At 38.0% G+C, this 22,856-nt stretch overlaps 1 protein-coding gene across 15 annotated transcripts in view; it reads left to right on the plus strand.

Moving 5' to 3' along the window:
- Positions 1 to 22,856, plus strand: part of AOPEP (aminopeptidase O (putative)) — a 204,350-nt gene that overhangs the window by 38,630 nt on the left and 142,864 nt on the right. For all 15 annotated transcript variants that reach the window (XR_010385753.1, XR_010385760.1, XR_010385755.1 and 12 more), the window contains one exon: positions 2,978 to 3,226. Coding sequence is in view for 7 of the 15 variants with exons in the window: in XM_026092442.2 (XP_025948227.2) it covers positions 2,978 to 3,226 (249 nt within the window). In the remaining 8 variants the exon portion in view is untranslated. The remainder of the gene's footprint in view (positions 1 to 2,977; positions 3,227 to 22,856) is intronic.

Below are 22,856 nucleotides of genomic sequence, written 5' to 3' on the forward strand. Positions count from 1 at the left end.
CTTTCTTTTCTGTGGTCTCAGTCCCTTCCAGATCATTAATGCCCCCTACTACAATATTGCCTACTCACCCCTAGTCACCTACTTTTTCCTGTCCTGTCCAGTCACATCCCAGACTTAGAGCTGGCCTGTGCAATGGTTTCCTTGGGGTGATGTGTACAGACCTGTTGCAGCGGTGCCTTGAAAGAAAGGCAGAGTATTCATTCTGTTTAATAGAAAATAGTCTGTTTTTCAGCACACAAAATGGTTACTGAGCTGTCTTTCATCAAACCTGTAGAAATGCAATTATTTTGGAGACTTCTTTCTGTCCAGTGTAGCTGAAACTGATCACCAGGTTTAAATTATTATTATATTTAAATTATATATAGGCCTGCAAATTAGAATTCAGGCTAAAAATTAAGTCCCTGAAACAGTAGTTTGTTTCCACATGTATTCACCCTAGTTAACAGAATCTCAGACATTGCACTTTATTTTTTTCACATATTACCTTTAGCTTTTCAAGTTCCTTATGTCCTTTTTTCATGATGCAGTTAGAAGCTTGGCCTAAAAATACTTACCTATTAGGTAAGTTTTAGGGCTAGTACTGTGCTAACATTAAGACTGTGGCAGTGCTTACTGCTTTGATAGAGCTCGTGAGACTTTGGAAATTGAGGGTGTAATAAGGATTTCTCAACAGAATTTTGAAATTAAAGGATTCTACTAGGTTGCAGCTTGGCTAATATTGGTTAAAAAAATCCTAGTAAATATTGAGAATAAGAGCCTTTGTTTCATCTAAGATCAGTAAGACACATACACTGAAGCTTTAAAATAGTTAATAGGTCTGATAAGCTTTAGAGATTGTTTTGTATTTATTCCTCTACCATTTATATGTTTATAGTATGATTGCCTCTATAGAAATATATCTGTAGTTGTTCATCATTATATATCCTTCTCTAATGCAGAGCATGTTTAATATTTGGAGTTTTTACTGATTTTAGTGCAAAAGATTGTTCTGACAGTGTGTTGATAGAATAACTGAAAGTTTCTCTTTTTTATAAAACTTTTGAAGAAAGGGAAATAAATGTTTTCATAGCATTTTTGTAGCAAAAATTATTCCAAGTCTTAATGTGATGGAAACCATTATAATCCTCTTTAATGGATGAATGAATTGATACAGGAAGGTAAGGTGATAAGGTAAGGTATCTGCAGCAGTTGAGTTAGTGACAATGGAAGAAATAGAACCAGTAGCTTCAGAATAAAATAAAAACTGAAAAAATTTTTTTAAATTCCCTGAAATATGTATAGTGTTTTTAGACAATAAAGGAGAGCCTACATGTATAAGGTTGTTTTGGAGTTAATTAATACAAAAAATCTGTGTCCTCAGAAATCTGCTCTTAGGGTTAAATCTGGTTAACGTTTATTTCAGTAGTCAGCACAACAGACAGTTCTCAAGTACTTGTTTAGTCATTGAGACTAGTCAATCAAACCAGCATTATGCATAGTAGGACATGTTTGCTAGAAAGAGTGCAAAATAGGTAGACAAGCAAATGTTAAGGAAGTGTCTCGGGTAAGGATAATGGGGAGAAATTCTAGGTCAGGAGGAAAAGGAAGGTTTTCTAAAAGAAGATATTTTAATGTGTAACATAATATATGTGCAGGTACCAGTGAACCTGAAATGAGGAGTTTGAAAGAAGATACTGTTCCAAGTAGTATCACAGAAAGTATAAAATTGAGCTGGGATGTGAAATAAGATTTATATCTCCTTGTGGTCATTAAAGACTCACTGGCAACTTTTACAGGAGATAGGATGTTAGCTTTCATGTGCTTACCTAATCTTACCTCTTCTGGTTAAATACGAAGTGACTTTTTTTTTTTTTTTTTTTTTTTTTTTTTTTTTTAAGATCAGAAGGATATTGGTTTAGACCACCCTTGGGGAAAAAAATGTATAATGATGGGTGTAGTTCCTTTGCATATATAATCCATGAAATAGCCTAGAGTCCACTTCTTTCAGGGAAAGAGTTATATAAGATGTTAAAATGTTGGCACTTCAGAAACATATAGTGCTTTTCTGTGTGTTATCATTTGTTTTTGTGTGTCAGCACTCACTTGGAGCACGATATTACAAATATAACTGCTTTGGGTGATGCCTCATGCAAGAATAGTAAGTGCTTTGCCTGTCAAGGCACAGTAGAATCGGCTCCCTTAAGTTGAAATCTGAAACCAAGGAGAGGCTCTGTGCTGTACAGGAGGCAAGTTAGCAGGTGAAAACATGAAGCTGATTTCTACTTAGATATGAGTTTATCTGGGCAGATGGATTATCGTAAAAGTATCTGACTCAGTGTTTAGAAAGGATCGGATTTTCTCCCTCCTTCCAGCTACAACTTTGAACATCCTGTAAAAGTAATGTAAAGCAAGCTTGATCTTAATGTGTTATCTTCAAATATCTATGCTGATAAGTCTGAATTGATATCTACTGCTTTTCTTTACTTAGGAAAAAAAGAATTTACTAGTTTTCATGGAGAATTTTTTAGTTTAAAAAAACCTTTGAATTTCATTCTAATTGCACCTAATATACTTGTGGAGAAAATAGGTCTTATTTTTGTAGTTGAGTTTAAATATTCAGAATGTTTTACAATGTTTGTTTAAAAATTGCCTGAATAAATATCTATCTTTTTTTATTGTCACTTAGTTTTCTGTATTTACATTTTAAATGTGTTCTTTTGATACATAACCGTTGTAAAAATAAGTCTTGACCAGTCTCACTTACTTCTAGTTATGAGTAACTACATCAATTCTAGTCAGACATGTAATAATAATTTTAACCTATGTTTTTACACTGCTGCGTGTATGTGAACAGTATACAAATACAAAATACAAATGAGTTGGCTTTGTGATCTAACTTTGTCTTCTGTCTCCCTATTGTCTAGAAAATATCCTTATCTTGATATAGTTAATTGTGCATATTTCTGATATTACATTAAACTACTGTCCTTTTTGTTAGGTGGCATGAAGAATGGTGTGGTCATGTGGAGTATCCCTGCCGTTTCCAAAATCCTGCTGCCAGGTTGCAGGCAGTCATTCCTTATAGAGTCTTTGCTCCCTGGTGCCTTATGGAAAGCTGCAAAGAACTTGTACTCCAGCTAATTCCCCAGTGCCTCTCCGCTGCTTACACCACACTGGGTACCCATCCCTTCTCCAGGCTTGATGTTTTGATAGTGCCTTCCAACTTTTCCAGTCTGGGAATGGCTAGGTAAAGAAACATCTTAGTATCTCCTTTTGTATTTTGTTATATTCCTTTTTAATCAGAGAACAGTGTCAAGTTTCTATCAATATAAGGTTGCTGTGCTATTTTTGCTAAGCCAATTTTAAAACTCTAATTCTTGCTTCATGTAGGTAGGGTTATTTGCATCCGTTGTGCTATGATCTTTAGTTTGAACAGGACTCAGGGAAGGAAAATACAAGCTCATTAGACCTGTGGCTTTGAATTTTCCCCATTAGCCAAATTAAAGTTCTTTTTCTTTGTTCTATTTAATCCTGTAATCCTTAATACCTCTATCGTTCTATGCTCTTTTCTTTTGGTGATGATTTTCCCATTATGTCTTAGCAGAGTAAGAACATACTAAACTTCAGCTACAGAGTTTATTCATGAGTCTGTTGTGATTTATGATTTTCTAGTCAAACACTGGGCTTTGGAACTGAGTAAGGCAAACCGTAAAGATTGTATTACCAAATATTCACGGAGTTGTGGAGAGTAAAAAGGGTAACAAAATACATTTGTTTTTGCAATTTAATTTCCAGTTGTGCAGAACTACAATAAAATTTTAGCTCTATTAGTAGCAAGGAAATGTCTAGCAAATAACATTCCCCTTTAGTGTCTTTTTTTTTTTAAGTTTATTATTTAAGTTGGTAATGAGGTAGTTTGTATTAAGAGCAGAGAATGAAACACTATTTTTGTTTTTCCACTATTTGAGTAGTGCTAACAGTAGAGTGGATCCTTTAGGCAGATGTATTATTGAAAAAACAGCCAAAGGAAGAATTCAAGACAAAGCCTTGTTAGAAAGGTGTAGTTTGAAAGGAAAGGCGTATTTCCAGACTGTTGGTTTGGCGTTATGGGGCTCTTTGGGACTGCTGTCAAATAGGTTTGATCTGTGATCTTCAAATTACACAGAGGTGAAGCCAGCCCAAGTGCTTAGATGAACCAGAAGTTTGAACTGCTAAGCTACTTTTTTTTACTCTATAATTAATCACATAATGAAACTTTACATTTCATGGCATGTGGATCTTTTTTTATGCAGATTTCTTTTTCCAGCTTTCCCCTTGCAAGCCTCATCAGGGATAAAAGTAGTAAATCTTGCTGATGTGTAATACAGTATTGTTTTTGGTGCAGGTTTGCTTTTATTTTTTATAAAGATCTATAAAATTAAAGACTTAACAATCCAGTGACTCTCTCCTTTGTCACATAAGCTTTGTTGCTTTGGAGATATCCTGTACTGGTAAAGTGTGATGTTGTGTGTCATGTTCTTCAAGCCATATGAAATCAGGAGAACTGTTCAGTGGTCTCCTCTGTTTCGAAAGACGTAAAACTAGACGATTGACGCAGATGCTTATGGATTGTCACCGTAAGTGAGGAAGGAACTAGCCTTCTTGCTTAGCTGTGTTGCAAGAGCAATGATCAGTGGAACCGTGAGGGACAAGATGCGCACAGAGTATGACATGAAAGAGAAAGGCGGGGGAGAGGTGTAGTCCAAAATGACAGCACACACAACAGGGGAAATCTTCAAGATTTGGGTGTGGATATGCTACTGCTTTTTGGGAAGTTGTTGGAGCTTCCCCGCATGTACCTTTCCCAGAATTTGTAGGGAAAAAATGCCTGTAGGATATTCTGATGTAAAACCATCTGCGGTTATTTGAGTCCAGATTGCATATCCTGAATATTGTTGTAATAGTGCTTTCTTTGTGAAGGAGATGAGAAAACCTGTGCTCGTTTTTCCTTATGCTTATTCTAATGACTCTCAGTTCCAAGTGATCTATATCACTGGGTACAAGTAAAGGATGAAAGAAAGGGCATGCATGCTTCCTGATGCTTTCCATTCAACAGTTCCTCAAGCCAAGCACATTCAAATTTTTAAAAACTGAAATAAAGGCATAATTTAAACTGTTTAAATGTCAAGCTGTATTTGGACAGCAAGGGAAATGAGGGTGACTCATAATAGCACGCTTATTCTTGTTCAGTGTGATTTTCAGAGGGTTCCGCTTACAGCGAGTTACTTAAATGGTTAATTCCTGCCCATGCAATGATAATTACCTAAATGACTTCAGTTAGGAATAAGCTATGTGCAAAACCATGCCCAAACCCACATTAGAAAGTTTGCCATTATCTTGGGTTAAAAGGGGTGCTGTACTATTTATTTTTTTATCTTCTAGTCTATCTGTAGCCTTATAAACACAACACAGCATGCCAGCACAAAAGGGGCTGTTGTTTTGAGAGCTCTAATTGTCCTCCTGTCTGCCAGGGAAGGAAGCAGTCATAAATTTCAGTCATTATCTTAAGTATCAGAGCTTTACAGCGTTTGGCACTTTTCTTTGTCTGTTCCTCATTAGCCGATACTTACCGTGTTTTTTATATCCCCAAATACTTCCCTTGACTTGAGGGGGACGTTTCCCCAACGCTTTAGAAGGGTATGCAATGCCGATAGTTCTTGCATGGGACAATCTGATTAGGAGCTTGAAGTTGCCTATTCCAGCAGCAGCGGCTACTGTGGCTCGGCTGCGTTTTCCTTAAAGCCTGGCAGATGCCTTGTGGGAAAAACTCTAGTTGAAAGCGTATTCATTTTACTTAGGTTTTCTGTGCATCTCTTCCTGTGTTTTTAATTTGCTATGGACTCCTGTATGGAAACAGGATCTTGATTGCTTATAATAATAATTGCAATCATTCCCTCTTGCTTCCTGCCACTCTTTGAAGTTGGAGGATTTAATTTTGCACTTTCTTGGTTTTACACTGTTTTTAGTTCAAGTGAACTTCAATACAGTTTCTCCCAAATTTGTGCTAGTAAGAGAAGAATGTGGCCCACATGCCTCTGTTGGTGACATTATGTTAAACTGTACATTAAAAAATGAAAAAAGCATTGTCAAGCAGGTTTAAATAGCTTAAAAGCTGAAGATTCAGTGCTTTCTGTAGAAGTTGGAGAATTTCATAAGTGCCTAACCACTTTTTATCCAATTTTATGTTCTATAACCAATAGATAGGAGTGAACTGGAGGAAAAGAAGGGATATGTATCAGACCGTAAATACTGTAGAGCTCTTAATTAGATTTTTCAGGGAAGAGATCCCTGGCCTCGCACCGCAGGGAGAGGTAGGCATCATTAATGTACTCTTGAGAGTGAACAGTTTAGAAGCAGGACACTAAAAGTAGCTTCATGGTTTGATCTGTTGTAATGATGTTGTTGCATTATGCACTCAGGAATTGAGTGTAGACTCCATTAGCATTTAAATACCCGAGTTATTTCACTGTTAGAAATACTCTCACGTGAGCCAATGGAATTACTGGTGTGAGCTATGCTGGCTGAAAGACTTCAAATGAGAACGAGGAGGCTGAAAGACTTCAAATGAGAAAGAGGCGGCTCTGCTTTCCCTGGTGGTTTGCTGCTTAAAATCACTCCGTTCCCAATCCAGTTCTGCTGATACCATTTGAAATCCTTGTGTTTCAAAATCTTCTGCTGGCTACAAGTCCTTAATTTCCTTTCCTTTTGGCGAGACCTAAGGAGACTCTGAATTGCTTGTTCTTTTTCTTTCCCTCAGGGGAAAAAAGTCTTTTGTCCAGAGAGACTCTGACTTTTTGTGCCACCTGGGCCTGTGCTTGAGTTCCCAACCTCTCTTGCGTTGTTTAATTACATAAGACCTCTTTTTCCACAGAAGTCATTATTGCTTCTTTGCTAACTATCCGGGGTTTTTCCCAGTCACACGAATCTGTTGCACTTCTAGGGCCTTAGAAACTGCTAACCATCTTTCTACTTTTTGACAGGCAAGTGCTTATATTTGTTTTACTCCCCTGAGGGTTGTAAGCCTTTGTTTGCTTTGAATTGAAGTATTATTTTAGAAACGACAGTCTTTAATTTTTTTTTTTTTCAGGAGGCATGATTTGAATAACATGAGATTACTGCTTTTTCTGTTTGACTTAACATATTTCAGATGTCCTGGTTTTGCAATGAGTGCTAGCACAAGAAAACAACCTCTAGCAGAGCACTCTGCATCAACAACTTGACTAGTCACCTCATGTTGCTGGGAGCTAGAAGGGTATGATGAGAAAAGTGTCCCTTGATATTTAACCTGCTCTTATGTTCTTCCTTAAGCATCCAGTCCTAGTCGCTGCTGAAAACAGAATATGGGGATAGATGGACCTCTGGACCTAGTTTGGCTATTCTCATAGCGATTTCATTCAGTAGAGCTAGCTGGAAGCTAGCTGCAGTAGAGCTAGCTAAACAGAACCAAAAAACTTCTAAGCAAGATACTGACGTTTTCAAAACAAGGGCCTGATGTTAGGTTATTTGATTCCTATTTGGGCTCTAAAATTAGTGGCCTCATTTTCAAGTATGCTGGACACCCTTGAAACCCAAATGGTGTTTGATGACAGCAACATAGAGGGTGCTTGGCATATTTGAAAATCAGGTCAACTTATATAGCTGGCTAAATATGGATTTAGCAACCCAGCTTTCAGCTCCTATTTATAAAGATCTTAGTCACTGTTCTTCTGCTCTCATGTAAATGGTCCTTGATGGTATTTTAAGAGGAAAGAATATCCTGTTCTTCAAAACATAGTATATCAGCAGAACCCTTGAGGCTTTCCAGGCCATGTCATTAAGGTTGTTACCTTTTTAAATTGAAAAGGAAAAAAGAAAAAGAAAAAAAGAAAAGCAGCCACTTTGATCTGTGTGTCTGTAGCCACCATTTATCCAGTCTGTATGTCTGCAGTGTTCTGACGACAACTGATAAGTCTATAGTAAAACCAGCCAGGACTATTGGAAACTATCCAAGTGTAAAGCCTAAATGTCACTTTTTCATATTGTTCAGTCTTGCAGAACTACAGTTGGCCATTTAGCTCAGCTGTAGGGACCTTTAATGAGTGTAGAAATATATACACACTTTTTTTGCACAAAATTTTCAGTTAGGTTAATTTCAGAAAAACACTTCCAAGAGTAATCCTTAAGTATGAGTTCTCCTTAATCCACTTCTTGCATATAGCTAGTTGACCTTCTAGACAGAAATAATGAAGTACAAAAATTGAAGCAAGAAGAAAAGTAAGACTGTGGTGTCTGGAGAAAGGAAAATGGAGTATATACCTATTTTTGATTTATTATGAAGTGAAGAATCTGAATGTGGATCTTGCACATTTGGTTGCTTGTGGATGTGGTGGTTTGGGTTTTTTTTTTCTTTTTATATATATATATTTATATATATATTATATATGTATATGTATGTTTTATATGTGTGTGTGTATATATATATGTGTGTGTATACATATATATATATACACACACACATACACACACACACATATACACATGTGGGTATATATATTTTATATGGGAGATTGCAATTTGCCTGAGAACTTAATCCCTGATTTTTGCAAATGGTTTTGCATGTCCTCAAGCTTATATACAAAAGTTCTTTCCGTTTAATTCAGAAGGTGTAGTTGCATCTTTACTTGGTATACTTGTTGGGAGGATCGTGACTTGAAGTCAATTGAAGTGAAGTTTTTGAAGTGAAATTTTACTTAATGATGCAAATAACTACTGTGATTTGAATTTAAGGAAAAAGAAAAAAGCTTATTGAGCTCAGACTTCCTAGAAAGATTTGCAAGTACTGATGCTTTTGTATACGTTCAGTGCTCTGTTCCTTTTAAATATAATCTGGAGCTTGAAATTCATAATGGAGTCCACCTAGGAGGGAATCACAGCTGTCATTCCTGTGTTCCTAAGGTGAAGGATCAGGCATGATATTTGGCTGGAAGTATCAAGAAGTGCTAAAACAGAATTGAGCACAAACCATTTTTTTTAAACTCTAGGTTCTGTGTTTTCTTCCTGTTTTGCATGGCCACCTTGGCCGAGTTCTTTAAGGAAGGATGCAAATTACCAAGTTTTTTCCAGATGAAGAAGTTGGCAGTTTTTCCTTTGGAAAAATTCTGAATTTTGTAAGTAATGTGAAAATGAGTTTTTTAAAAAAATATTTATATTAGTATTGCGGAAATTATCCATGAAATCTGTGTTGCCTGTGGTAGAAAGACCACCATAGAGAGTTATAAATAAATTGATTTTTGGTTTAGATGGGTTTCCCTCTGAGTGGTAGCTTTTCTGGTAGATATTTGGGGTGTATGCTTGCCTCACATGCTCTGTTGCAATATAAGAAAGTTGTTGTAGATGATAATTTCAGTATACCTATGTTTCGTGAAGGCACTCTAAAGATTTGCTTTGTGAAATGGAAAGGGAAAAGTGATTACTAGTTGGAGAGATTTTTGGAAAGAAGAAGAGTTGGATATCTATTTAAAACATTGTTTTTGTTTTTAATACCAGAAAGGCAGCCAGTCCTGGGCAGCATGATATTAAAAGCTGATTGTAGGCTACACAGAGAGCTCTGAGATCTGTCTTCCAGCTACCTAAACATTTAGCTCGTTATCTTTCCCTTTAGTCTTCCTTTCCCCAAACTTGTTGCTATCCTATGAATTTGGATTCAGTTGTTAGTCCTACAGAATTTAATTACACTTTTTAGTAAACTAATATTAAACTACTTACAGGGTAGCAACTTAGTAATTTTCAGTTTTTCTCTCGTGCTGCCTTACTGTTTCAGTTTCAACTACAACATGACAATAAAGCTATCCAGAACGCGTCCCTGTTGGAGCCTTAGCAGTGATAACAGTAATTCAGAGTATGTGGCTGTACAACACATGCATATGAACTTAGTGGTATTTAGACACTGAGAACATTTTCTGACTCTTAGCTGGAGCCTGAAGTGAAATTTGCTACCACTGCAATCACAGTCCTTCATCCAGTTGTCGTTTTGGGATCAAAACAGTATTTGGAGTACATCAGGCACAAGATATTTCCTTACTAATGTGCTGAGCTGCTTTGTTAGTCTATTAACTCTTAACAGATGTCCTTTTGAATGTAACCCAGTAAAGAGCATAAAGCAAGCTCACCTCTTGGTGGAACTCCAGAATTGTTTTTTGTGATATTGTAAGTTTGCTACAGTCAGAGAAATATTACTATTTTAAACAAATCTCAGAAATAAGACTGATTATTCCTAAGGATATGTCCTTTTCCCCTTTAGAATGCTATTTAGAAGATTAATAAAGGGGAGAGATTTCTTACCTTTAATAACTCTTATTCCTCTTCAAGTTCTTGAAAATAAGCATTTACAAAATAGAGACTTCTTTAATTTTAACTTGGCAAGTGAGCTTTCCTGTGTTTTGAATGGCACTGGAAAATAAAATGGCTGTTTCTGTTTAAGAAACATTTCAAGTTTTATATGAAGTCGTTTCTGAAGCTGAATACTATTTGGTTTTGTACCAGCAACTTCATTGACACCAATTATGTTCGACTGCTGCAGCATACCCAGAAAAGAAAGCACAAAGTATTAAGCCCTTTGATTATGATGAAGTAGGATGTGGAAGTTAGCTGTTGCAAGTACTTTTTTGTTGTTATTGACTATTTATATCCTTGCACCACTTAAAAGCCAAATCTTTTTTCACTATGTCCTATGACACAATAAAAATAAAAGGCAGCTGATGTTCTGGAAACCACAGAGTTGAAGTATAAGACGTGAGACTCTGACAGGGAAAGACTTGTTTCTTTAGTTTGTTGGCTATCTTCATGAAGTATGTCAAATATGGTCTGGGTTTTTTCTTTTCCTTTTTTAAATGGTTGTGTACCCAGCCATCTGAAAATAATGCACTTTTTGTCTTATGCTTCAGCATCTGACAAGTGATATACATTAATATAGACTTACACACAACATACACTAGTTGCTTTTGATTTTTCCTTTTAGGCTTGTATTTCACAGTCTGATAGGTTGATGAAATATCAACAGCATTTGAGGCTGTGAGGAAGAAAAACTGTCTTAGATTGGTTTCACCGTTCTTGCAGTGCATCAACAATAGCTGCTTTTTGTACTTAATCCCTAAAGAGAGATTATTTGTGTGGCCTGCAGAACCAACATAGTTCAGGTGAAAGGTCCCTTTTGCTTCAGTGTGATATCTCATTTATAGCACCTGTGCAAGGCTGTAGATTGTTCTCCTTTCAGTAGCAACAGCAGAAAGCAACTTAGAAGTCTACAAAAACTGTGGAAGCAACTCCTGCCACTTAAGGTGGATTGAAAAGGCTCTATAGTTCCATTATCTGCTTTTCTCCCACCAAGGGTGATAATCAGATGAGAAAATGTAACTTCTGTCCTCTGAAACTAAATTTTGAACCTAAACCACATTTCAACCACACTGCCTGGCAGAATCAGCAGTCTGTGGTTGATCCCGTATAGGTCCTCAACAGACACGCATCAGGACCTGACCAGATCTATATATGATCTCATTGTCAATGTATTATGTCAAGCCATCAGTCATGACTTCCCTGCTTTTCAGTTATAAGACTGTTGCCTCTTTGTGGACACAAAAGAGTAGATTGAAACCGAGTTCCCAGTGTTGGATCACTTTTATCTCTTAAGGCATTTCCTCAGTTGTTTCAGTCACCCTTTCTATCTCCTGTCTAGAAGAAAGACTAATGTGAATGCCTTACTAATCTAGAAAGTGCCAAGCACCAAACCTTAGTGGGTAAGCTGAGAAAAGTACTACTGGCTTGTCTTTTTTGAAAAATGTGTATGCTGATGTGTAAAAGCTTTGAGATAATTCAAACTGGATAATTCTGGGTTATCCACTTCCAGTGATCTTGCATTGTTCTTGTCTTACAATGGTAAAATTGTCTTGCTTGAGCATCATTGGTAATGGTGTGAAGTCTCTGAAACCCAAAGTCCTGCATTTGGGCCATCTTACAGGGGACAAACCCAATCATCCAGCTTGTATGTGGAAATCACATTTGTGATTCAAAACAAAAACAACTCACCCTCCATTCCCCCACACACACCCCGATTTTATCTGCCATTCTGAAACATGACACTCGATACAATAAGTACTTAAAATGTTACATAGAGCATCTAAAATATAGTATGTTAATAAACAAGCCAGATGAGTGTTCTTCAGTATCAGGGGGTGGGTTTTTCCTTCATTTCTGGTAGTTTTCCATTGATTTTTCTTAGTGCTTTTGGAAGACAAGGTGTAAGATTTGCATGTCCTAAGATAATTCATTTCCTGGATAGTACCACAAGATCTCAGCCACAGATGTGGATCACAGACCAAAAATAAAACCACCAGGTTTTAAAAGGGGTGTTTTGAAACATCTGAATTTACTTGTGTTCCTGTGAACTCAAATATGCAACTTTAAGTAGTTACCATTTTTAATTTTATGAGATGAATAAGGAATATATATATTTTTTATTAGCTTGAAGAATCACGACTTTTGCTGTAAGACATGAATTGTTGAAAGGGTTCTTGGTTTGGTGGACTTGTATCTGAGTCTATTGAAGAGGTAGGACCTGCGCTTCAATTAAAAGCACTCAAAAAAAAAAATACACATCTTTATTTATTAAATAAACATTCTTAAATTGGCTCTTGTACGGAAATTTGCTTCAAATGAGTGAAATAAACATTACATTTTATGGAATAAACCTCCTAATATGTCTCATTACTTTAAACCAATGCCTTAGGTTGGAACAAGACTCATTTCCCTCTCCTTTCGTTCCCCCTCTTTCAGCTTTAGCTGCTGAAAATGTTATTCCTTCTTGTAGCAATAGGAGAGTTAATGGGGCTCTTTGTGATGCTACTGTAGAATAGTGACCGCATTTTATTAAATTCTGGGACTGGAATTATTGCAGTGTCCACTAGCACCATTATAGTTAAGGGTACCGAAGCATTTCCAATATAAACTTGTATTTCAGTGGTTTATAACTTGGCCATAAAAACTTGTTCCCAACTTAAAGCTGGCATAAAATATTTTAACTCAGGAAAAGCATTTATACGTATGCATAGTCACAAATATGCATACCTACCCTTTGTAGCTATATATGCATGTATGTAATGCTAATGAGCAATATTTTTTTTTTGTCCTAAGAGTTGCACAGAATGAAGAAAGTAAAAGTAGGTTTTTTTTCCCTAAATAGTTATCTCTGTATAGGGAGGTAGAATATGGAGAGCTAAAATTGTAATTAATTGTCAATATTGAACACTGCTGTTGAGATTTTTTTGAAACTAACTTTCAGAATGAGTTTCCCTGTCTGTATCCACCTTCATCTTTATCACTCAACTTTTCTCTTCTCATAGCAGAGCTGCATAAGATGATGAAAAGTACTGTGTTGCAGATCAGTAGTAAAATAGTTGTCTTCTGTTTAATATTGTATTCACAGTCAGTAGTATTAAAATGTTTCATTTTAGCCTCTGAGTCACAGAAGTAGAAGAGTGCTTATCGAAGCAGAGATTTTCGCGTTGTGTGCTCTAAGTGCTAAGGAAGAATGTACTTAATATTACAGCCAGTTGTTTTGAAGTCATAAGCTTCACTTGAAAAGCAGCAAAAGAAAAGCGGTCTTCAAAGGAGCCACGGATTCCTGTCATGTGGTTATCTCTGATCTGGCTTGCTATACCAGGTATGCTAGGCGTTCTTGGTCTCTCTGTGTCTCTCATCATCTCTAATAGTCTGCAATTTGCCAGCCTCACCTGGGAAGAACCTGAACTGGGTAACAGATTTTAGATTTTAAATGCAACCTGCGGGACAAATGATGCTCAAAGCGAAAGGATATTGCATAGAAAGCATTACTCTCATGCATACTGCTTTACTTCCGGCAGCAGTTGCCAGCTGCTAATTTCAGTCTCTTTCATTGCAACCATGGTCTCAAGTTTAAACAAAACACCAAAACTATGTATGCAAACTGATGGCTCTGTTTTGCTTTTCTCTCTCTTTTTTTCCCCTCTTTTCTTTTCCTAAAGGCAGAGAAAAGGAGTGCCTCAGAAAAGCTGTAGGCTAAGAGAGGATGAAGATGATAAAATGGGTAGTCCCGGTGTAGAGCTGTATCGTGTTCCTCTGTATGGAAGCTTATGTAGGAGAACTGACTTTGGAGTCCCAATTCTTTCTTCGTATGGCAGGATTGTGAGTACTTCTGGAGCACCACCTCAGAGAAAGCTAAGAGATTTCATCTTCCCACAAAAGTGACATTACTGAGCAAAAACTCAAATCCAGTCATTGTGAATGAAGTGATCAACCCTGAACTCAGTCTTTTGCCTCTAGCCAAGGAACCTTTCTGGGTAGTCACAGACAGTTGAGTAGACAGTTTTGGTTTGTTTCCCCTCCTCTCACTCAGCCTCAGGGCGGTATTCCTCTACTTTACGCTTGTGACACTGCTCTGCTTGTGGAACACCGTGTCCAGTTTCGGGCCCCCTAATATACAAGAGATACTGACAGATTGGAGAGAGTCCACTGGGCAGCCACTAAGATTATTAGCAGGTGGAGCATCTGTTGTATGAGAAGAGGCTGATGGAGCTGGGTTTGATAAGCCTGGGGAAGGCAAGACTAAGGGAGGCTGTAATTGCTATCTCCCACTACCTAAAGGAGTAGTTACAGAGGAGACTAATCCAGAGTCTTCTCAGAGGTGCACAGGGAAAGCATAAGAGGCAACATTCACAAGCTGCAGTAAGGAAATTCAGACTAGATTTAAGGAAAAGCGTTTTCACAGTGAGTGTGGTTAAGTACTGAAACAGGCTATCCAAAGAGCTTGTCCGCTCACCAGCCTCGGAGGTGTTCAGCAAAACCTGGAACAACCTGCTATAACTTTGAAGACAGCCTTACTTTGAGCAGGAGGTTGGACTACATGACCCCCAGAGGTTCTCTTGAACCTTCCCCCCCTGCCCATGATTTAAAGTGTTGGTTGGTTTTACCTAAGCTACTGCCTTGTTTTTCACATTTAGTAACTGATTCCTCCCACTTGCTCCCCAGTATTGCCTCTATGACCCATGTTGCCATGGTACTTTGAGAGACTTTCAAGGACTAAAACATTTTATTCTCTGGAAATCCTAGGAAGTGGTAGGAATCTATTGCCATTTTACAGGTAGCTAATTGGTAGCTGTAGATGTAGTCTGTAGATGTTACAAGAGAATCTTTCAAAGACGCATACAATTTACTAGTCTTTTTTATTCTCTCAACCCCCTCTAAGGTTAAGTAAGGAGCTGAATTCAGGTCCTTTGGGCCCAAACCCACTGTCCCAACATTGGACCAGTTTTTTGAACCTCTTCTTGTTTTTAAAAGCAAGTGCTAGGTCTTTGCCAATTTTGAAATGTGTACTCCAAACTTCTGATTAATAATCTGATTAAATGTATTTTTAATTGGAGGAATGCATAGTGCTTTCTTTTTACACTTTGTTTTTAAAAACCCCAGAAGCATTTTCACTTACCACTTCTAATCCTGGAAAATGCCTGGCTCGCATGTAAAAGGTTCAGTACATTAAAAATAACAAAACTATTGAAATTCGGGTAAAGGGTAGAATCTTTTGTGACAGAGGGCCTGATATTCTGAGGATGTGTGTTCTATAATATTAATTGTATTGCTTATGGAGTCATCTTTCATCCATTTTCTTAGAAATTGTTTCAGAGTGTGGTTAAGTTTTGGGTGATGCCTTGTTTTGGTGCTGCCGAAGTCCTGCTGCAGCATGTATGGTTCAAGAAGACATTTTTTATCAGCCATGTTCAATAGAAGGGAGTTTTGCTATGTTCGTTTCTAGATTTAAGTGGTACTAGGTTTTCTTCTCTAACGTTAATTTTACTGGTTGGTTCAGCTGAATGAAAGCAGCTGAGATGTATTTCTTCTTTTGCAGTTTCCTGTTCAACTAAGAAATCATTTTAGGTGCAATAGGATTGTAGTGAGGGATATTTCATTAGTGCCAATGTGTAAAGGTGTCCATCATGACTATTTTTGCAGAGTCCTTTTATTTTTTTTAGACTCCGTTTGATGTAACCTGAGCTCAGACTAAACAAGCAGTATAGTCTTAGACAAGAAGAATGTCTTGAGTCTCTTCCCTTCTGCCTCCTCCAATGCCTCAAAAATAAACCCAACAAACCCTCCCCTTTCCTCCCTAATCCTACAGTGAGAATTCATGCATAGCTCTGGGGGAAAAAAATGAAGCCATGAGCCAAAGACCAGTTACCGGTTTTGGAGGATTTAATTGTTTGGCAATATTGGAAAAGTAGTCTAAAACACCAACATTTTACAAGTAACTAAACAGGTGTGAGTTCTCTTCTCTCCTTGTACTCATGACACCTGGTTTATAATTTAATCTGTTTTGAATTTGTGTTGATTTTTTGTGCTCTGAGGAACAGTGTGGTTTTGTGCATACAATTACAAATTAAGCAACCAGCCATGTATGCTGAAGATAACTTTTTATTTTGAGTATCCTGAACTGACCATTATGGTTCCCATAATACTGATGTAAATCACAAGTAATTCCATGATTTGTTCCGTGTGCTCTATACTGAGGTGCCTTGTGCAGGCAGTTCTGTGCATAAAGGCCAGCTTCAAGTGCACTTAACTTAATGATTTGGTAAAGGCCAAATAGTCAACTTTCTCTTGTCTTCAGCTGCAGGGGGGTATAGAAACCAGGTGGCAATGTGGAGAAAGACAGAGGCACAGTTGTGAAATGGATAAGTATGTTGTTAATAAAAATGGGCAGAGAGGAGAGCTGAGCAATGATGACATGAAGTAAAATAAAAAGATGACACACAGGCTTTAAACCTCGTGAAGTATACAGGTAGTGAATCATTTAGCAGGGAGTAGGGATTCAAGACTTTTTTTCTTCTTTTTTCCTTCCAGAGGGCTTGGGAACACAGACAAATAAAAAGGAAGAAAAAGGGAAATTAGCACAGGCTCCAAATAATCCAGAACATTTAGAACACAGACTAAAAGTGATGAAGAATAGATCTTTTTCTGCAATGATTTGTTTTTGTTATGACCGTGTGTTCTTTCTGCATTTCTCCATGAGCCTTCCCAAATATATACTTTGGTTCATTTGTAGTACCAGTATTCATACTGGTACTGACACGTTCTCTGGCTGGAAAAAAAGACTTATCACAGCCATCTTCTGTAACGAGTGGAATCGTTTAGTGGTCATTAAGAATAATTCCTCTTCCAATGCCACCAAAACAACTTTTTAAGTCCCTGTTACGATCTGATAATATATTTCCTGGTTGAGTATTTAATGGCTGGATGTGGGTTAGAGGAGGCTTTCACCATTATACTCCTTCGTGGTGGAGGATTTGAACTTCAGTTTTACAGCACTTTAGAGGTAGTTTCCGTTCCCAAGAATATGCAATTTCTCAAGTAAATTCTTACATAAACAAAATTTGGTGCTAAAGCTCTGGCTTTATGTGAATCAGTAGGCAGGAATACCTCTCTCATCAGGTTTTTTTTGTTTGTTTTTTAATTTTAAGACCTTCTGCAAGTACTTTATGATAGGCTTATTGCCTCTGACCAAGGTAACTTCATCCTCCTTGATCTCAGTGCAGCTTTTGGTTTTATTTATCATTGTCCACTTTGAAAACTTCTCTCAAGATATCTTTTTTTTAATAGCATTGGGATTTGGGATTTTGTTTTCCACTTCTTTCAGCTGCTTCATGTCTGTGTGGTTTTTTTGGTTTTTTTTTCCCCTTTCATAACATTCACTCCTCTCCTTCTCTTTAATATTGTCCAGTCTCTTTTCGTCATACATGTTGTAATTCAGTACTAGCTTTGATCGTGACCGTTCAGTTAGTCTCTCTCTAATTAATGGATTGGATCCTATACTTCCTGCTATTTGCTGTTCTTGTTATTTCTCTGTTGTCATAACCTTCTGTCAGAGCTGGGTGATTTCATTCCTGAAGGATAGTTTTATCAAATTCACAGTGTTCAGCAGCTCATTTCACCTAAGAGTTCTGCTTTTTGCTTTTTGGCGTTTTATTAATCTGTCTTTTCCTCTGCTCAGTCCCCACATCTGCAAACTGGGGGCTTTGCAAGGGCCCAGGTTGAATTTCAATTGCTCTTGATGAGAGGGCTCAGCCAAACCTGTCTCCTGTGTCTTGCGATCCATTGTTAGTTTTCTCAGCAATGCTCTGACGTTCCTGTGCTGCGTTTGTGGTGACTTGTCACGTGAGGTCCGACTTGTCCCCCAACTTAAGCAGCAGTGGGCTGCGAGTTGGCCTAAGGAGCCTTTACGATTCTGAGTCGAGACTCTAATCTTTGGGAGTCTCCAGTGTATGTCAAAAAGCATCATTTTCATCTGTCACATGTTCTGTGCTTTTGGAATAGTTAATCCAGTCTGCTTGGCTAGAGTTCGTTGTTCTGACGTTTATATGCTGATTAGTTAAATCTGCTGCCGAATCCACTGCTGAGCTGTGATTATGACCTTCAATAAGCTGCTGCTGCTGCTGTTTGGCTGAGGATGCAAAACTCATTTTTCAACACTGCCACCATCAGACATTGGCAGCTTTGGACCCATTTTGCCAAGGAACATAATTTCCTCTTTCTTCCTGGCTTCCTTCCACTGTATAATTTCCAACTACTTTGCACATCACTGTAGTAGTGTATAATGTTTCTTTCTTTAGAATTAAATAGCCTTCCTCTTCTTTGGTTTCAGCAAGAATGTTTGGAGGTGAGTGTTTGGGTGGTTTACCACACTTTCCACAAGAAAGCTTTCTATTTTTAGATGGAAAAATTCTGGTTGTTTACAAGGTCTGATGGGCAGAAGAACTGCTAAGAACAGCTTAGGCACTGTTAATTCGTCAGCAAAGTACACATTTTTGGTAGATACTATAGGAAATATGGGATCCGGCAACTGTAGAAAGAACTTCTGATCCTTCGCTGTTATTTTTGGAGTGTGTGTGTGCAGGGGATTGGCTGGTCTTCCCTTTTGCTCTCTTGCCTGTAATAAACCAGGAAGGGAAGGGCTGCTGAAGTAGTTAATGCCTTTGGCTTTATGCTTAAAATGAACTCCACAGATGCTGAATGTATCATGCATGCCTTGTCATGGAGGCCAGTAAACCCGAGAAATTTAGCTGAGCAAAGTGAGTTCACATAATCTGTTCCTTTAAATCAGTTCAGATAGAGCTAGCGAGTACATTACATCCCTGTTGTGCTTTGACATCAGACTCGAAAGCTAAATGTGATAAACAAGTGAATTTACAATGACACTGTGCTGACCTAATTTGTAATTTAGAGATTGGCATGCTTAATGACATGAGTCAATAACTTTACAAATGCTTCTGGATTTTCATGTATTTCTTTGTATCCCTGCTTGAAAGAAGAGTCAAGCAAAATAAAAATGAGACCAAAAAAAGTCTGGAAAAAAGAAAAAAGCCCTGTTACTTGGCATTGTCTACATTAGCAAGTAATACAGTGCAATAACAATGGATCAGTAGGTTGAAATATTCGATATGGAGGCCTCTAAATCTAGAGTGCCTAGGCTTGTAGAGGTATACTTTGTACTTAATTTGGTCTGGTCGCCGAGATAAAAAATTTCCTACCTGTGGTTTGAAGGTGATCAAAGAAGCGGTTAGTGGTTCAGACCCTTACATTCCTGTTAGGTGTGAAGTGAATTTGGTGTGCCACTGGAACAGATGTTCCTGTTTATCTTCCTCTAAAAATATCTAGTTTGCCTACATCAAAATCTCTGAGACCTGAACCAATTGGGAGGGGAAGGTGATTTTATCTTGAAATAAATCCAATAAAACCTGAAATGAAACAGGTTTCACTTACTCATACTCTCATACTGACAAGCACCAGAATGTATGTGGTGTCCAAGCAATCTGTCAGGCAGGCGGGCGGGCACCATGATGCTTGTGTCCAGATGTTTGGTTCAGGATTGGTTACGATGACACGAAGGGCATGCTGTCAAGTCCTCCTCATGATTTGTGGGTTCTTTGTAGGTTGGCAGCCATGTGCAGCTTTTAGATATGCCTTTCTGTACCGTTTTGGAGCTGACAGGGATCAGTGTTTCCATCCTTTAACACTTTGAGTCATCCGGATTTGTTCACTTTTCTTTGTGTCCAGGTCTAGGTGTCTTGTGAAACTGCATTGAGATGTACTGGGGTCTTGATGACATGCCAATCTGGGTGCCAGTAACACAGGCCTTTCTGCAGGCCCTTTCCTTCCTGCGTGTTCCCGTGGTGCCTCCGCACCCAGGCATGCCCATCCATTCTCTGTTCGTGCGCACTGTTACAATTCTCTACAATACTACTAGAACATTTCAGATAATATTCAAGTTTTATCTGCTGTGGCTTAGTTTTTACTCTCTCAGTGACATTTTGTACAAAAGTTCTGTTACACAGAACACTTGCAGGACAGCTTGGAGCTGTGGTGGTGAAGTTCAGACTAGTACATGCTTAGAAACTGTGAGTGAAGTCAGTGAGATGTGTATGCCAGTATGACCCCAGTAAGCTACCATTATGTAAGGCATGTCCTAGAAGAGGAGGTGGTACAGAGCCATTACCACACTGAGTCCTATGTCCCATGTCTAGCTCAGCAAGATAAAGATGCTGATCGACAGAGCCCACCAGAACTTCTGCCTGGAGAATATACTCATAAGTCGGACAGAGCTGCTTGGGAACCTGTGTAGCCCAAGACTCTCTACACAATCCACAAAGAACCGTAGTGCAACCTATGGCTAAAGACTAGCCCAATAACCTAGGAGTGTTGAGATAATACTTGCAAAGCCACTTGCTTGACAGCAATCAAGTCTGAGCTGCTGACCACAAGAGTTAACTACATTTACCTTTAGCTAACGAGGACTCTTGCAGGGATCAATGTGTAGATGTAACACCAGCAGGCAGGAGCTGTTGAACTGGAAATTCAACAAAAACCAACACATTGATATCGTTTCTGTGGTTAGGAAGTGCAAAACAATTATACTAAGACAGGATTTTGCCATGAGAGCAGCAAGTAGCAGAATTAGAAATGTAAAACTGAGCAGTGTCTGTTCCTTGAGAGCAGCTTGATATGCTAAATCTTCCCTTAACTTTGAGTTCGGTCCAGTAGGCTAGAATAACTGAGCTAGGCAGTTTTACATGTACATGGACCATTGCTTAAGCCAAGTTACCTTGATCTGAGAAACTGTTAACTCCAGATTTGTGCCCAAGTGTCAGTTAGAGAATGTAAATATTGAGAAAATGAGCTCAGAGAAGCTGGTAATCTGGAGCTTGCTCAAGCGCAGCATGTGCAAAGTAGTGTCTCATTTCTCCCCAGCTCCCCCTTTCCTTGTATCTGTGTGCCTATTAATAGTACCTACCAAATCAATCGTACCTACCATATCATTAACCATCATACATCGGTTTTTAGGTAGGGGTGGCTCATGTACTGAGAACAGCTGATAGAAGCAAGCTTTTAAGTAACGCGTGTGGCAGAGGAAGGCATTCACTATGTAGGAAACTAGGTAAAACAGGGAAGCTTAGCACGTTTCCTGAAGCCACAGAGGCTGTATTGGGAACACATCAAACCTCTCCTCTTCAGATTAGCTTTCCACAGAATTTAGAGTTAATTTGAAGGTTTTGGGGATCTTAAAGACACTCTGTGATATGGGCACAAAAATCTGAAAGACCATGTAAAGTTTCACAGCGGTGAACCCTGTGGTGATCTGCAATGGAGGGGAGTTCTCCATGAGAAAACTGAAGCTTGTTCAAGGGGAAAATGTCAGCGGGGTTGACCTAATTTTGTTACTGGGGTTTTGTTTCCTGGGAAGTCTCCCAGGAACTAGAAAACAGGACGTATTGTACCCCCTTGTTGTAGGACCAAGGTGGATGTCATTGCCCGTTCTTGCTTGTCATAAATATTTAATAACTGCATCTATATATATTTAAAAAAGAAATCCTATCAAAATAAGAAACATCTTTGCATCTGCTTTTCCCCTGGAGGAAGGATCAAAGAAGAAACAATGTGCAACAGATGTTAGTCACATGGCTTAAGGCAGCAATGTATAAAACTGTGTAGAATACAAATTTGCTTCCAGTTACATTGTTGTTGGTAGATTAGCTCAACTGAAATCTGGTCAAAGTACCCCCAGATTATGCAAGTGTAAGAGAACAGAATTAGTCCTGCCCACACATACGGTTTATTAAGACTGTAGGGAGACTTTCCAAAACTTTGTATTGTTGTATGTTTATATTAATTAAAACAGTTCTGTTCAGTCACGAGTTCTTGTTTATACACAAGATATATTTTCAGGAATAATTTATTCAAACGTTTAAAGACTATTAAAAGGTTCTGAGGTGATGAGTCCTATAGCAGTCTGTTTTTATTTTATAATTTATAATTCTTCATTAGTGTTGCTTTACAACTGAAGAAAGAGATTTTATAGTTTACAGTCTGCACATGGGTTTTTCTTCAGTTATCAAAACCAAACAAAGCTTGTTTTACTAATACAAGTATTTGCACTGTCTCTTCATAGTTTTGAACAGCAGCATGTTGAAAACATAGGTATTGTATTAGCTTTTCTAATGACAGTGCAATGTTTTAAGTCTGGTAGCATTGCCTTTTAGTGCTTCATTAATCTTTACTTAGGAAGTGCTGCAAAAGCTAATCAAAGCTATTTGGACACATTGATGCAAATCTTAGTACTTGTGTAGCTAAGCATAAAATAACCATCAGTGATTTTGTATTTCATAGATAACTCAGTAACATAACAACACTAGAAAATGACTTGCATGGTAAATTGTTATTTTTATTGTTTAATTGCATAACATAAGTTAATAAAACTAAATCAGCAAGGAGCATACCTTGGTAAC

This window comes from Dromaius novaehollandiae, chromosome W, assembly GCF_036370855.1.
Source record: "Dromaius novaehollandiae isolate bDroNov1 chromosome W, bDroNov1.hap1, whole genome shotgun sequence".
NCBI classification, from domain to species: domain Eukaryota; kingdom Metazoa; phylum Chordata; class Aves; order Casuariiformes; family Dromaiidae; genus Dromaius; species Dromaius novaehollandiae.